The sequence below is a fragment of the Rissa tridactyla genome, chromosome 16 (assembly GCF_028500815.1).
Source record: "Rissa tridactyla isolate bRisTri1 chromosome 16, bRisTri1.patW.cur.20221130, whole genome shotgun sequence".
Taxonomy (NCBI): Eukaryota; Metazoa; Chordata; class Aves; order Charadriiformes; family Laridae; genus Rissa; species Rissa tridactyla.
Genome location: NC_071481.1, coordinates 4,946,418 through 4,961,625, shown reverse-complemented (window position 1 = coordinate 4,961,625; position 15,208 = coordinate 4,946,418). Strand labels below are relative to the sequence as shown.

Genomic DNA, 15,208 nt, shown 5'->3' with positions numbered 1-15,208 from the left:
GCATCATTCATTGCTGTGTGAACATCCTGGAGTGTTCCAAGTAGGACAGTCTTGTAGTACGTTTCTCCATTTTGATGGTATGAAATACGCACACCAGAACCTCTTAGAAAAGCCACTTACACTGGCAATATTGCAGGAATATTATAGTGGGAGGCTTTTAGTAAAAAATTTACTTACAGTACTGTATGCACCTACGCATTTGGGATACATGCTTATGTGTGTAAACAGATCTGTCATGACTTGGCTTTTAGACTTTGCTTTTGTGAAGGACAGAGCATAAGGACAGTCTGACTGTGGCCTGGCTGCCCTGCGGAAATTCCAGGAGATGCGGTAACCTGGTCGTGTATCCCAACCTCAGCCTTTTTTTGGAGTTTTTTTGTGTGTTATGTTTTCCTTATGCTTCAGTGCTAGGGGTCTGGAGAGTAGAAGAGAGGATAAGATAGGTCCCAAACACTATAGACTATAAATGCAGTTCTGGATTCTGCTTTGCGATATTCAGAAATCTGTCCCTCTTGATTTGTGTCCTTGTAGAGCAGTGCTTCCGATGGGAATGAGATACTATGTTATCTCATGAACATGTCTCTGGAGTTAACACCAAAAAAGGTCCACAACCTATGTAAAGAGCTTCTTTATGCCATTACTTGATTTCTTATTGAAGGAAAATAAGGATTAACCAGCTTAGTGCAGCCTGTTGAACAGTTCTCACATTTCATATAGATACGATACCTGCCTTCCCCTTCAAAGACACAATATCAAAGGGGTGTTCTTTAACAGCAGTCGTGATACGGTTCTTACCTTTCAGTTATAAATCAAATATCCTGCATACTTGAGATTAGTCCTTTCATAAATATTAGAATATTCTTTTAATTTTAGTAGTTTCTTTACCACTTGTATTGCAGCAGTACCTTGTGATTAAAATATTGTATATGAATAATTACTGATAGTGCAGGATAAAATATTTTAGAACTCAAATGGGTAGATTTGTGTTTTGCTTTGCTATGCTCTCTTATTCATTAGTGTCATTTGCTTTGACAGCTGAGACAAACACTACAGCATTTGATCCTAGCTTCAGTCTTCCCTGCTGTTGAACTGAACAATGAGCTTCTCATGATTTGAGCAGGTGTTGGGTTCTTGAGCATAAACAAGTGTTCATGGACGTCTTTGACTTCAAGGACCATATACAGTGGAGGTTTGGACTTGGAAGGGTCATGCAAAGCATTAAGAAACAGCCTAGTAGTGAGTAGGGCTGTCTTTTATAAGATAAAGTTTTCAGGCTACTATTTTGTTGCAGAAATATAATGGGTTGATAACTGGATTCAAACTTTCACGTTGGTTCTTGTTAGAACCTGGCTGATGACTGGTACTTGAGGTCATATTTGACATCAATGTGATGGAAGAGCGTAGTGCAAATAGGGTAGAATGTGTGTATATCTCATTATGAGGCAAAACTGCAAAAATAACTGTTTTCTATTATGTCTCACTGAAAAGAACGTATCACATTACCCCTAAGCTAAAATAGGAAACAGTTGAGTAACTAAAAACTGGCATGGCTTTTTTTTTTACGGAGACGATGAGCAGCGAAAGCTTTAGTCTCTTTATAGGAGTCAGAACTGTCATACAGTGCTGTTTCTATTTTTGAGAACTAGGACAGTTGTGCTGCTACTTTGAAACGTTTTGTGAGATTTGCTTTCTTAAATTAGTAGTCTTCTGTACTTAAAGTATACTAGCTCACTTTTAAATTGTTAGTCCAATGTGTAGACTGCTGATATCTTTTGAGAATGAGGGGAGGGAACTCAAAGCCTTTTGAGGAGTTTGGGACTTGGTAAGAGAGAAAGCAGGAGACAGTGAACAATCTTTTGTTGTGCCTAAATCTGATGGAAAAAATCAGGAATTCTGCTGGATTTTTGATTTTGTTCTTAAAACTTTGCTACCAACCCTGAAAAAATTAGTCTTAATTTGATGGGGGGTTAATAAGCTATATTGGGAGCTAATAGAATTTCTGAATTAGTATAATTTACTCCCTTCCTCCCTCTACTAGATTTTTTTAAAATTCACTAACCCTTGATTCCTTAACCCTGTAAAGAGTTAACATTTTTAGGTGATGCTCTCTGAGCAATCCCATTGATGTCACTGAATATGGAATAAGCCTATTACCAGAGGGAAGAATTTGTAGTAGTCTTTTTCCAAAGGGATATCTGAATTGAAAAATAACCAACCTTTCTCTGGCTGTGAAAGAAAAAAAATCACTGTTCATTCCACTTCTTCAACTTCCACAGAAAGTCAGTTTCATGGAAGGTAGGCACATTTCTTACTGATTAGAATTTCGTGGGCAGTTTTCATCCAGGGTTAGGCCTCATTACTAGACCCTTTGTAGCTTAATTATCAGTAAGGTGATGAAACTGCAGTCTTACCTGAAGTTGACCACAAAGTTTCCATTAACTTTACTAGCACTGAGTCTGTTCCCATTCATAAATTAACAGTTAAATTGAAATTACAAACAGTCTCGTGCTACAATTGTATGAGCTACTCGTGTTGCTAATTTAGCTTTGGAAGCATTTGTTAGGCATTTGAAGATGGAGACATTAATCTTCTCAAGTCCTTATGCTATAAGATTTACTGCCTCCCTTTAGGTATCCATGGTTGCCTTGATATCCCTCAAAATTATCTGCATTTACTAATTGTCGTGATACATGCTTGTATTGTGATTGTGCCTCTCACCACCTTGTTTTGCACGAGTTCCTCATTAGCTCCTTAAAGGAGGAAACTTTTGGTAAACAATGCATCTATGGTTGGGCTGATACTACTGATGCAGTTGACAGGAAGGGAGGGACTTCTGTAGAAAAAATAGACAAAGTCTCGAGTACAGAAGTCTTGCAGGACTTGCAGAAGGGCTTGATGTGCCAAATGACTGGGTTGTTCTTCCTCCTTTCCCTATCATTTAGTCTCATAAAACAATCCCTAAATAATTGAGCTAAACAATAGAAGAGAGATGGAAAAATTATGTCCCCTCCGCATTTATCAAGAGGAAATAGTCACTGTTATTCCATAGAATTAATTTCCATGGTTAAATCTGTGGAGATAGAAATGGAACAGTTAAGACCCCAACCACAGTTAAGACAAGCTTAGAAGTACAGCTTTCTTCCGATAGAAATATTTGTCTATGAAGAACTTTTCCATTTGTGGCTCTTTACATGATGTTGACACAACTCGGTTTTCCTGAATTTTAAGCAGTTGTGTCTATTGTGCTGAGAGGTTTTTTGGTTTTAACTGGGAAAACAGCTACACAATTTAAGGCAGGGTCAGTCTCATATTTTGGAGAGTCTTACCTTCATGTAAAAGCAGGGCAGGACTGTCAAACCACCAACTGCTTCCCCTTGTGTAAGACCAGTAAATCCCACCCTTGGGTTCTGAGAGGGGCAGAACACAAATGGGTGTTACTTTGCTTTCTAGGGAGAGCTTCTGAACAAGTCTGACCTGGGAACGACTCCCTGAGGGCTTTCTGCAAAATTGTGTTGTTTATCAGTCTATCCAGAGAGGGAAAGTCTAAAGCAGCAGTCTTCACCTTATGGCTCAGGTAACAAACTCCCCACACAGCCCCGCACTGCTCCCTTGCCATGCTATCCCTCGGCTAAAGCCAGATGTGACTTGCAGCACATGGTTTACTGGGGAAAGTGCTCTAAAATCTGTGCTCTACAATCACAGGGAGGGTACAGTTGTGTAACTGGAGGGATCTTCCATTCTCCCCAGAGAATTAGGTGGTTTGGGAGCAAAGTACGTCCCAACAGAGAACCTGTTCTCTTGGAACTGTTTCTTCTTCCTCTGCCCCTGTTTTGTTCCCATAATTTTCCTAACAGCCATCCTTTTTCCTCAAAAATGTACGTTAAATTTAATTGCCAGCTTTCTGCCTTGTTGCAGACCCCTTGTTTCTGGTTTTTTCATTCATCCAAGCAGCCCTGGGGGGGGGGGATTCCCTTAGACGGCTTTTTAAAAGCCTTTCTTTCTGCGGGCTTGGGCCTGTAGCAGTGCGAGTCCCTGGCTGCCGCAGCCGCCCTTCACCGGGGCTTCTCGGGTCTCTCCGCTTTCGTAACGCAGACAGCCTCGCCTCTAAATTTAGGAAAAGAAAGAAAAAAAAAATAAAAATTAAAAAAAGCTGGTTGAACTCGGCGTCGGGCCAGGCACGACGGGCCTGCCTCCCTCCCTCCCCGGAAGGGCCGGGAGCCCGGCGGGCCGCCCCCGCGGCCACGATCTCGGCCTTTGCGGCGCTGACTCACGGCTCCGCCGCACGACTCCGGCCTTTCACGCCGCGCTCCCCGCGCCGTGACTCAGCCCGCCCGCCCGCCCCCGCCGCGGCGGAGGGGCGGAGCGGCGGGGAGCGGGACGGGGAGGAACGGGACGGGGAAGGGGGGGGGACCGGCCTCGTCGCGTACAAAGCGCCGCCGCCGAGGTCACAGCGACGGCGGCGGCGGCCCGCGTTTGTGGGGGAGCGGCATGGAAGGAGCCGGGGCGCTGCTGGCCCGCTGCCCCGCCGGCGGGCTGGGCGTCACCGTCTGTGCCGCCGCCGCCGGGCTGCTGCTCTACCGCATGGCGCGGAGGTGAGGGCCGGACAATGGCCGCGGCGGCGGGGAGGGCTCCGGGGAGGCGGGAAGGGCTCCTGAGGGAAGGGCCTGGGCGGGCGGTGGAGGGAGCGGGAGGGCGGCGGGGAAGCCGTGGGCTCTCGGCTTCGGGGTGGTGTCGGTAAGGCGTGTGTGTGGTAAAGGATTCCCCCAGATCGCTTCGGCTCTTTGTGTGAGGGGAAGATCGCGGAGCTGCCGGTGTGGAAGCTGCGCTGAGGGAACGGGGGAGGCTTCCCTCCCTTCCTCCCGCCCGTGGGCTAGAGGCCGGCGTTGTTACTAGCGCTATTACAGAAAATTCGGGGTTTTCCTCTTTGTTTTTTCTGCCTTCTTTGAGGCGGGGAGGGAGGATGTTTTGCTGCTGGTGTTGGTTGGTCTGGAGGTGAAGCGTGATTGCAGGGGGGACGGTGGGAGAGTGCCGTAGAAATAATATTGCTGTCAGTGCAGCGCTGGAACTTGGGGAGATTGCATGGAAGTCAGAGTTATTAGTGACCAGAATTATTTGGTCGTTTGTTTCTTAATTGCACAGAACGTTTCTGACCTTAGAAGAAATTTAAACGGATGAGTTGGAAACAAGGTTTGAAAAGCATCAGGAGGGAAGTCAGGATACGGATTTCATAAAAGGAGTGAAGCTTAATTTGACAGATTTTAAGCTAGCATAGCTTGAAATGAATGTACGAATATATGGAATAAGAGGCACTTTAGACTGTAAAACAGAACAGACTTGATGAGTCTGCCCACTTATTGGTGCTTCTGTTGGAGAAAAAGGCAGTCCCGAGGGCTCATCGTGTTAAGGTTCACGTCAAGTTTACACTTTGAAATAGAAGCATATTTCTGCATCCACAGCAAAATACTTAAGGTTTGCTCCTAAAGCATTTGCTGTTTATAAAACCCTATAAACGGTTGTGGTATATTAGCCCATATACAAGACTTGGCATTTCTGTGGCGTATTTAGGACAGCTAAGAAATACTAGTGGCCTAAAGCAATCCCCGGTGGAGCAGGCAGCATTTCTTTGACCCAGTTTACTCTAACATGTCTTTTGAGGGAAGAGATTGGATTTGTTTTGCTCAAGTTCATCAAGAGGTCTCTGGAATGGAAAGCATTTCTTCCCCAGTCCTTGAAAAGTGCTGGTAGGCTGTAAATATTTTCAGGAGGTGACCTTGATAATTCTTTGGGGCTACATATTTGTGTTTCTTAATACTATTCTGTAATTACCTGATTTCTTATTTTGCCTTAGTTAAATGAAAATCTTCCAAAGTCATCAAAGAGGACAGCTTTATAAGGGGCTGATCCAAACACAGACATGATACTTCCTTTGCCTTTGGTGTTAATGTTATACATCTCTGCTTTGCTCCATTTTCAGCATGAGTGCACTCAGATATCTAGCAAGATGCCTTTACCACCCCCTATCGAAAGGAAAATAAAATAGAACAGAACAATCTAGTGGAAAGTAGTTCTGCAATAACTCAATATATGGAGTTACACTACTGTAACTGTGCCAGCATCTAAGACTGTGCTTTTTGTATCAGAGAGAAAAAAGATTTGATGTACAGATATACAGAGGGACTCCTTAAATCTTATGAGTATGGGCCTGGTAGGAAAACTGGTATTTTGTGATCTTTCTTTGAGATCACAGCTTGGCTGCCTGTTTTTTACATATTGTTGGAAGTCGGGTTGCTGAATTCAGACCAGCAGCTGTAGCTACATTTCCTTCATCTTCTGTGCCCCTCCTGATTGTCGGCTGACAACTTGTTGTCAGTATCAATATAGAGTACCCCATGAGCATCTCTTTCTTGGTTCTCTTTGGGTCAGTGATGGCAGAGGCTGCTCCTTCTAAAAGTAAAGTCAAAATAAGGCATCACCGGCTCACTCTAAAAGAGGCCGGTAGGAACTCGGGAACTGCCATGCAGTTAGTTCATTTAGTTGAGAAGCCTGTCACAGGTACTGAGGTGGCAAAAAAGAGGCACCTTTTCTGGAGGACCCTGTCCTGATGGCTGGTATTCTCCAGAGTATTAAAAGTTGCTACCTCCCATTTGATAGAAGACAGCTTTTGAGGGGGAGAGCACAGGAGGTGGTTATGACTGTGGGTCTATGTCACTGCCTAGGTCCACTGGTCACCTTTTTCCCTGTTAAGAGGACACTAAGTCTGGCTCTTGGGAAAGGATAGGCTGCATTATTACTTATGACACTACTAGAAATCCGGTCTTGTGGTTAAATGTTCAACCCCATCCACAGCTGCTAGTTCTGAGCAAATGCATCTATGATGTAGTTTGACTGCTGGAATCTAGACAGCTGTAATGTTTTTTCCCCACATTGGAAAATGGGATTTATCGTTGGGTCTGCACTGGGAGACCCCTTTATTGACAGGTGATGGTCGTAGGCACAACTTGGAATTACGAGCCGGCACCCAGGAGCTTCCGTGACTGTGAGCCAAACAGGTTCAGTGTGAGTTCTGAGGTTCGGCGAGCTCCTGTTAACTCAGACATGCTGACCATACTGTGCTAGGGGCTCGCTCTATACTTTGGAGCTTTGGCAGCTTGGTTATGTCAAACTGCCATCAGATGTGGCTCTGTCCTAAGCACAGATCTACCTGCAAAACAATGTGTCCAAACCTGGGAAATTTTTTTCTATCTTATTTGGGTGTGCAGGCTACATATTGCATTAGCACAGCAAGTCATCTCTTAATAGAATCTCTCAATGCAGTAAGTAATCACTTCTTGCTGCTCAGGTTTTATTTTGCAGGGTGGTTCTTTGTCCAGTGAAGCTAATTAAAGTTAATACAGTGTTAGATTATAAACTCTTTAGAGATGATTTGCCTAGTCTTTTGCAAGGGATTGAGCACACAGCAAATGCTTATATGGGGGTTTGCATTGTCTGTCTTCTCATAACAGAATGTCTGACTTCAGAAGCAATGTGTGCTCTAGCTTGTTATGTTCAGCTGCTGCCTGAATTCAGTCAAGGTATATGTAGTTCCAAAGTCATTAAAACTCTATTTGAGAGTCTCTCCAAATGCAGTACTTGTTTGTTGTTTTTAAAGTCCTGACCAATTACTATAAAATTAGCATCCTACCTACGTGTTCTTGCCTCAGATGACCTTATTTTTTTCTTCTTTTTCATCCAGCAGGTTGGGAAGTTGGATTTTTTTTGCACCTATTTCTATGGCAACAGATTATAGGTTCACAAAAGCAGGATTATTACTTTTTATCCTAAATAATCCAGGACTTTTGCATACATTGTGAGAATGAAGGGCTGCTATTTAACCCTGGGTAGCATTTCCTCAGCCTCAAGAGTGAGAAATGGAAAGGTCTTGAGTATTTGGTCTCTGATATCAGCAAGTTCTCAAATAGCATTTGGCATTGTTTCTTCTTTTGCTTTATAGCAAATTATAGCTAATTTTTTGGCCTGTGTTTTTCACTTCTGTGTTATCCTTGAAATTAGTGCTTCTACCTACTCTGTCATGCCATGGAAGTTAAGAGACTTGTAGGTAGGTAATGACCGAAGTGTGGTGTGCCTAATTTCCGTGGGTGCCAGAGGATGGTGCCACAGCGGCATTAGGGTGGGATTGTAGCAATTTCTGTAGTACCTGGGTCCTGTGCAATAACCTGCATCAGAGGATGGAGTTTCAGTTGTGCTTTCTGTCGAAGTCTATGCTCAAGGTGCAGTAGGATTTGTATTTTGGTGGTTAGCATGCTGAAGCCTATGCGTTGTATTTTCATAGCTATGACACCTGTGATAGTGAGATGAAACTAGCTCCAACAGGTGTTGCTGTCCATCCTTCATGTGGCTGTTTTGACATGTGGCTTGCGTGGCTTTTGGAGAGTGGTAGCTCATGGATAACTTGGACCAGCAACCTAGATTTGCGTCTGGATTAAACTTTTTTTTCCTGTCAGTTTCAATGGTGGTATTTTTAACTCGGATCACTTACTGTTTTGAGCCCCCTTGGCAATGAAGAAAGTTGAGCAGTGAATATTCATTTTGAGAAGGGTGTGGGTGTAGGCATCTATTTTGAGATGAGAATGTGTCACCCTAGTAGCTCCAGCCATTTTCTTTCAGCATCTGTCAGGGAATCCTCTGTGCATTCTGGCTCTTTAGGCTTCTTTCTGGTGCTTCATTTCAAGCTTATCCTCGTCATTAGTACTTAAACACGAGGCCCAAGCATCACTTGAGGGTTTGATATTTTGTGAACCAAATTTCAAGACGTGGTCTATGGAAATGGGAGTGGGGAATTGTAGGCATCCTGCTTCAAAGGTGATGGCTGAGACAGAAGCCAGCTTAACTAAGGGGAGAACCACCTGCCCGTTTGGTTGCAGGATGCCAGACAATATTTGTGCAGCATTCAGAAGATGTTTTGCTATAGAATATTGTAGCAGCAGAGAACATTTCCTCGAGCAGGAGGAAGAGAAGTTGCTCTCAACTGGTGAGCACTTTGCCTACTGTTATTTGTTTTCCAGGCCCTCTCTGAGCCTCCCTGCTCAGCTGCTCTCACTGCTGCTTTAGAAGTTGTCCAGCAGCAGGCACACTGATTGCTTGGTGAAGTTCAGCAGCAAACAGGGCTGGTGGCAGCTGGGTCCATCTGTCCTCATAGCTGCCATAGCCAGTCCCTGCCTGGGCTTTGCCTGAACAGCTGCCCTCCCTTGGAGGTGAGACTAGGACTGGTTCTGATAAACCTAGGCAGCTGGGCTGTGTCGCCATGACCTGCCAGGAAGCTTTGTCATGGATATTGCGCCGAGTTTCAAGACAAATGCAGACCTCCGTTATCAGGCAACTTCAGGCCACTGAAGTTCTTTGCTCAAACATCTCTCACAACCTGTTGCAATGGGGCCACATCACAGCTGTTTCTCTTGTAGTGACTGTTGTTTTAACAGGATTGTTTTAAAAAACAAGGGGCTCATGGATGCAGGTCATTAGTCTTTGTCTCTTCACTTCCAGTGCATAAAAACTGGGGAAGACATGTTGATTCTTCAGTTCCTTCTTATGTATCCTAAAGCTATCAAGAAACAGATATTTACCGTGCCTGAACTTGGGATAATTTGATATGCCCTTGTCTTTGAAAAAAATATGTAGAAAGCAGGGCAAACAAAACTGTATGCATGAGCATATTTCCTAGGTTCTGAGTACCATCGTATGCAGTTCTTGTGGGTCGTAACTTATGTTTCCCAGAATCCTGTGTATTACGCAGCAAACTGCACCCTTCACGTGTATTAACACTGCTGATTATGGAGAGGACTTGCATGCACAAATACACCTCTGAAAAACAGTGAAGGGGATTATTCACAAGGTTGATATTAAAGGTCTGGCATGTCCATGGTAGTAGCACAAAGAGATAGGAGCATCAAGCAGAATTTATTTCTACTTTAATAGTCCATCTTTTCATTGCTAAAATGCCTACTCTGAGTCATATTGTTAAACATACTGAATGGGAAGATTGATTGTTATTCCAGCCTCTCTTGCATTTTCCTCTTTGAAAGACATTGCTTTCCTCTACATCATCTGAATTCAGTGCTTATGCCTGACACGTTTCCTTTCCTAACAGGAAGAAGCCCACACACGTGACAGTGAACTGCTGGTTCTGCAATCAGGACACGGTAGTGCCATATGGGAATCGCAACTGCTGGGATTGTCCCAACTGTGAGCAGTACAACGGGTTCCAAGAGGTACTGTGACAGATTGCTTGAAGGGTGGCTGGAAAGGTGCATGCCCTGTGGAACAGCACGTGCAGGAAAACTGTGCTCCTCATTTCAGATGATAGAAGCCCAGTGCAGATGAATATCCAGCAGTCTGACAGCTGGCAGCTCGTGCTGAGCACCTGTGAACTCAGCAGCTGATCACTTGATCAAACTTGAGAAAGAATCCATGTGTACCGGGATGTGCTGACATAGACTGAGAGACAAATTTTCCTCTCTTGCTTCAAAGGGCAAAAAGGGCCTTGACATTTTCACCAATATCTCTTAAGAATCTTTTTTTAATATATGGAACAATTCTTCTTTGGTTTTGTATTTTGGAACAGCTAAATTGCTTTATTTAGGGTATTAAATAACAAAGCCAGTCTTAAGCCAAAATCCACCACCACCAATTGCTTGCAATAGGTGTAAAGAACAGTGGATGGGGGAGATTTGAAGCATTTTGTCTCTTTTTTTTTTTTACTGATTTCTTTTGTTACATAGGTGAATGCATGGAGTGCAGAGCTCCTGGCAGAGTTTAGGGAATCTTGTTGTCAATCAGAGGATAGTTAGCTTTGATTTTATGATCTCATGTTTGCTTTCCTTTGTGCCTCCCTTTTTCTTCTTGTCAGAATGGAGACTACAACAAGCCCATCCCTGCTCAGTACATGGAACACCTTAACCATGTTGTGTCAGGTGCTACGACTTTCTGTGATCCTACCAAACCACAACAGTGGGTGAGCAGCCAAATTCTGCTTTGCAAGAAATGCAACAATCATCAAACCATGAAGATCAAACAGCTGGCTTCGTTCTCGCCAAGGGAGGAGGTAAGCGTTCATTAAGGACTGGCATCACAGGAGAATGTTTGTCCAAGGCATTCCCATGCATGTATTTGCTATTCCCACACTGTCGATTTCCTGCTCCAATTAATTTGCTCTATAATAATTTATTTTGTCTGGCTTTGCAAATGGTACCATGCTGCAGCCTAGTATGCAGGAGAGAGAGGAATTTTTCAGTATGCTGTGGAATGATGCTGCAGTAGTCTTCAGAAGCACTGTGTGGCACTCCAGCGCAGAGGAGATTACTGATTAGTGTTGCAAATTTACCTGATCCTACTCCAAAGTTAGAATGTAATGACCTGTTCTAGATGGACACTGGAAGTTGAAGCTTGAGCCCAAAACCAAACATGCACATTGCTGAAATCGACTTACAACTCCAGTACTTACCATTGACCCAGCTGAGGTTACAGGACCTGGTAGGCACAACAGACCACTAGTCACCTTGAAGCCTTAATATGTTTTGTTTTTCCTGAGGCCTTGGTTGTGCTGCTCTGTTTTTACTAGTGGAGTGGGAGAGGAATCCTGTGCAGCTACATAATCCTCCCTGGTGCCTAGGAAGGCAAAGGGATTTTATAGTTACAGCAGCAGGATTTCCTGCTGAGCAACTTCTTGGCCTTCCCATTAATTAATGTGCATGGGGAATAGGATAGTGGGGTTTCTCCTTCACAGTTTATGGCTCCCCAAAGTTCTATGCAGAGAATTTAGTGCTGTACTCCTTAGCTTTCAACCATGGTCAAGCCTTGGGGTCATAAAACTGCCCTGTAGTGGGATGCATTTATCTTCTGAGTTGCCTAATCCGGTCTGCTTTGTGTAATTGTAACGAGCTTAATCAGGATGACTCCCAGGGAACAGATTTAAATTTGATTGTGCTTAATGAGAACATCTTTGGCTGATTCCCTTTTCTCAGCTTTATTTCCAGTTCCCTGCCTCTTGCAGACCTATCCACTTGCTCAAGTAATGCCAGCCTTTGGCCCCTTTTTATGCATTCAGTGAACTGCAGTGTCTGTGCCAGTTAAGAAACATGTGACTGTGTTATCCAGCATGGTTAGAAATGTATGTCAGTGACAGCAGTGGCCTCTCTCAGCATTGCTGGCCTGTCCAGTAAGGGGTGACTCTGCTGCAGCAAGCCCTCAGACAGCTACAATGCATCTTTCTACTTCCCTCTCCCAAAGAAGCTGCATGCTTTCAGCTGTATTCTTTTGGTACAAGAATCGTGATAGAGACTGGGAGTGGAGATGGAAGAGCCTCAGGATCCTCTGCGATAAGTGGTGTCTCCACTGTAGTGATGTAGAAAAACGTGCCTTTGGGCCTACCTGCTGTCTGTTTTTACAAGTACTGTTAATGATTTATGGAGTTTATCTCACCAGGACCTTCAGACAGTGACAGCGTTTGAGGCTAAGGCTAAGTTTCGGAAGTTTGTCTCTTTCTGTGGCACTGTGGTGTGAAGGGACAACAGGTCTTTTGTGTCCCCTCATTTGAGGAGGGGAAGAGCAATTCTAGTTTTTTTGTCTCATCTTCCTTGTTGAGTTCATAAGGTCTCGACAAAGACAGCAAAATCGGGTCACAGAAATTCAACATCCTGAAATTGGGCCACAGAAGCCTTCTCCAAGGGCTGTTTTGTCACTTCTGGGACATGGCGACTGGGTCAGCTGTATCCAAAGTTGGTTGTACTGCTGGCCTCCAGCTTGGTCACTGTTGAGGCCTGGTTTCAGGGGGCTTTTTCTATGGAGACTGGAAGCAGGCCTTGCTCACATGTCAGTAACAAGCACAATAACTGGTGAGGGACCTGCAGTTCTCACCTACCTTTCCTCTCCTCTCACCAGGGCAAATATGATGAGGAGATTGAGGTGTATAAGCACCACCTGGAGCAGACCTACAAGCTGTGCCGTCCGTGCCAGGCTGCTGTGGAGTACTACATCAAACATCAGAATCGGCAGCTCCGGGCGCTGCTGCTCAGCCACCATTTCAAACGCCGTGAGACAGACAAGACCTATACTCAGGTACATGGTGGGAGAACATGAGGGAATTTAGGGGGAAGTGCACAGAATAAGGTACCTCTGCACCTGGGTTTACTGCTGGGAAGGGTAGGCAGCGGCCTTGGGGTGCTCTAACTGGGAGCTTGGCTGCATGGTAGAAGTTTAGAAGAGCATATGGTAGTTGCCACAGATGCTTCTGATGTTAGTTTGAGGTTTTCCTCTTGCTAGTGTCATTCAGCGCAATTGCCAGAAGGTAAGTCTAATAGGAACAGAGTGAAAGAAAAATAGTGGGAAAGGCAGAAAAGGGGAGATAGGGTTTTGAGTATAGTGAGGAAAATCATTTATAAGTACAGTGCAGGGAACTACAGAATACAGGCGGAGGGGAGGGGGGGAAAGAATGATGGGAAGTGATTTATGACCTTCTCTTTGTCTCACTGCCCTGCCTGATCTTGGCTTCTGCTCACAGCTCTGCTGTTGCACTTTGCTAGTCTACAACATCCCATGTGGTGTCAGCCTTAAAAGGACATGAGCAGTAAACCACACAGTCTGGAAGTATTTCATAAAGCACCGTTTCAAAACCTTACTACAGTTCATTCAGCTTCTGACAAGGTGTTTCTCCCTTCCTCTGCAGAATTTATGTTCATCCTCCTCTTCTGCTTCCATAACCACACCAGCTCAGGTGATATTTCTGCGGTTCTTGGCCTTCATCAGCTGCGCGTTCCTGGTTCTGATGGCCTTGTATGGGTCAGGCGACCCCTTCTCACTCAGTGCAGCAGTTCCTGCTCCCGTCTCCTCTGGTCCAGCGTCCATTCAGAACAGGACTGGCATGAGTTCACGTGCAGACTTGGAAAATGACACTTCTGTGACCACGGCAGGCTGGCGGGAGCTGCTCCGCCTGCTCCCAGAACAGATGGTGGAGAACCTGAGTGCTGCATGGGCTTACGGGAAGAATCACCAGATGGCAGTTGCTGTCCTTGGGCTGTTCACCTGCCTGTTGGCCATGTTCTTAGCTGGGCGGATCAGGTGGGTGTGCTCTTTTGTTCTGTTTTGCTTAAAGGAAAACTGCATAATGTTGGAGGTCTTTTGCCCTGTCTTAACTCAGTGGGCTGGGGGTAAAAGTTGCCAGAAGTACTGGGTGTACTGGGTGTACTGGGTGACACAGTTTTCCCTGTTCTTTGGGTTGCCTGCCGGCTGGATGGAGACAGCAGAGCTTGCTTTGGGTCTGTGCCTTGGTTCATTCAATTTAAGTTTGAATTACTGTGAATGAAAAGCTCCCCATGCAGCTCTGTAATCTGGTAGAGAATGGAACTTATTGATTCAGGTTCTTACACAGCAGTGGCAAGGACTGCAGATGATATAACCGTAGTAAGATATAGTACATAGCCTGCTCACTCTCTGTACCCTTCCCACCTTTTCCCCACCTTCCCTCTCCTTTCTCAGGACCAAGGGGCTTTGCTGGTGTTAAAACTCTTACCTTGTGTCTTGTTGGGTTTCTTTTTGGCATTACAGGCTCCGGAGAATTGATGCGTTTGCTTCAGTCTTGTGGTTCGTAGTGATGAGTCTGCATTTAGCTGAGAGGTACCTGAAGACGGAAACACCCACCTGGCTAGACACAGCTAAATTTGGCACCACATCCTTGTGCTGCTTGGTGGGCTTCACTGCAGCAGTGGCCACGCGGAAATCAACGGGCCATCGGAGATACCGGCCCCGAAGGTCAGAGCCAGAGCAGTGACGCTGGGGGAAGGAGGAAAAAAAAGCCTTGTGAACTCTTTGCGACTGGTGCTTCTCTCTCCTCTTTTTATTTTCCTTTCCTCTTTTTTTTTTTTTTTTTAATTAGATAAGCAGTGAAGATCTCTTCTTCCTTTATATATATATTTTTTTCTCCTTTCCCTCCCCCCCCATCCTTGCTTCCCACTGTGCTAGCTGCTTGGAGCATTTCCACTGCTGGTGCTAGCAAAGGAAGCTACTCCTGCTGCCTCCATTCTCCTTTCCTCCTGAATCCTACGTCAGCAGTGCAAATATCCAACCTCCCCAAAGCCAATTCTTCCAGCAGCTGCTTCACAAACTGCTCCATAAATGCAGCCGCCTCCTCCCCATTCTGCTCCTCCAGCCAAAGAGGTTC

At 45.0% G+C, this 15,208-nt stretch overlaps 1 protein-coding gene across 3 annotated transcripts in view; it reads left to right on the top strand.

Annotated features, from left to right (window-relative positions):
* The first annotated feature begins 38 nt into the window (after positions 1 to 38).
* TMEM201 (transmembrane protein 201) overlaps positions 39 to 15,208 on the top strand; it is a 33,019-nt gene continuing 17,849 nt past the window's right edge. Inside the window, exons 1-7 of one of the 3 annotated variants that reach the window (XM_054222162.1) lie at positions 39 to 1,189; positions 3,451 to 3,574; positions 10,145 to 10,265; positions 10,904 to 11,098; positions 12,934 to 13,110; positions 13,718 to 14,109; positions 14,596 to 14,799. In XM_054222162.1, coding sequence (XP_054078137.1) covers positions 10,940 to 11,098; positions 12,934 to 13,110; positions 13,718 to 14,109; positions 14,596 to 14,799 — 932 coding nt within the window. In that variant the 5' untranslated portion in view covers positions 39 to 1,189; positions 3,451 to 3,574; positions 10,145 to 10,265; positions 10,904 to 10,939. Of the gene's footprint in view, positions 1,190 to 3,450; positions 3,575 to 4,218; positions 4,593 to 10,144; positions 10,266 to 10,903; positions 11,099 to 12,933; positions 13,111 to 13,717; positions 14,110 to 14,595; positions 14,800 to 15,208 lie in introns of those variants that run through there. The other 2 variants (XM_054222160.1, XM_054222159.1) reach the window with 2 other exon arrangements.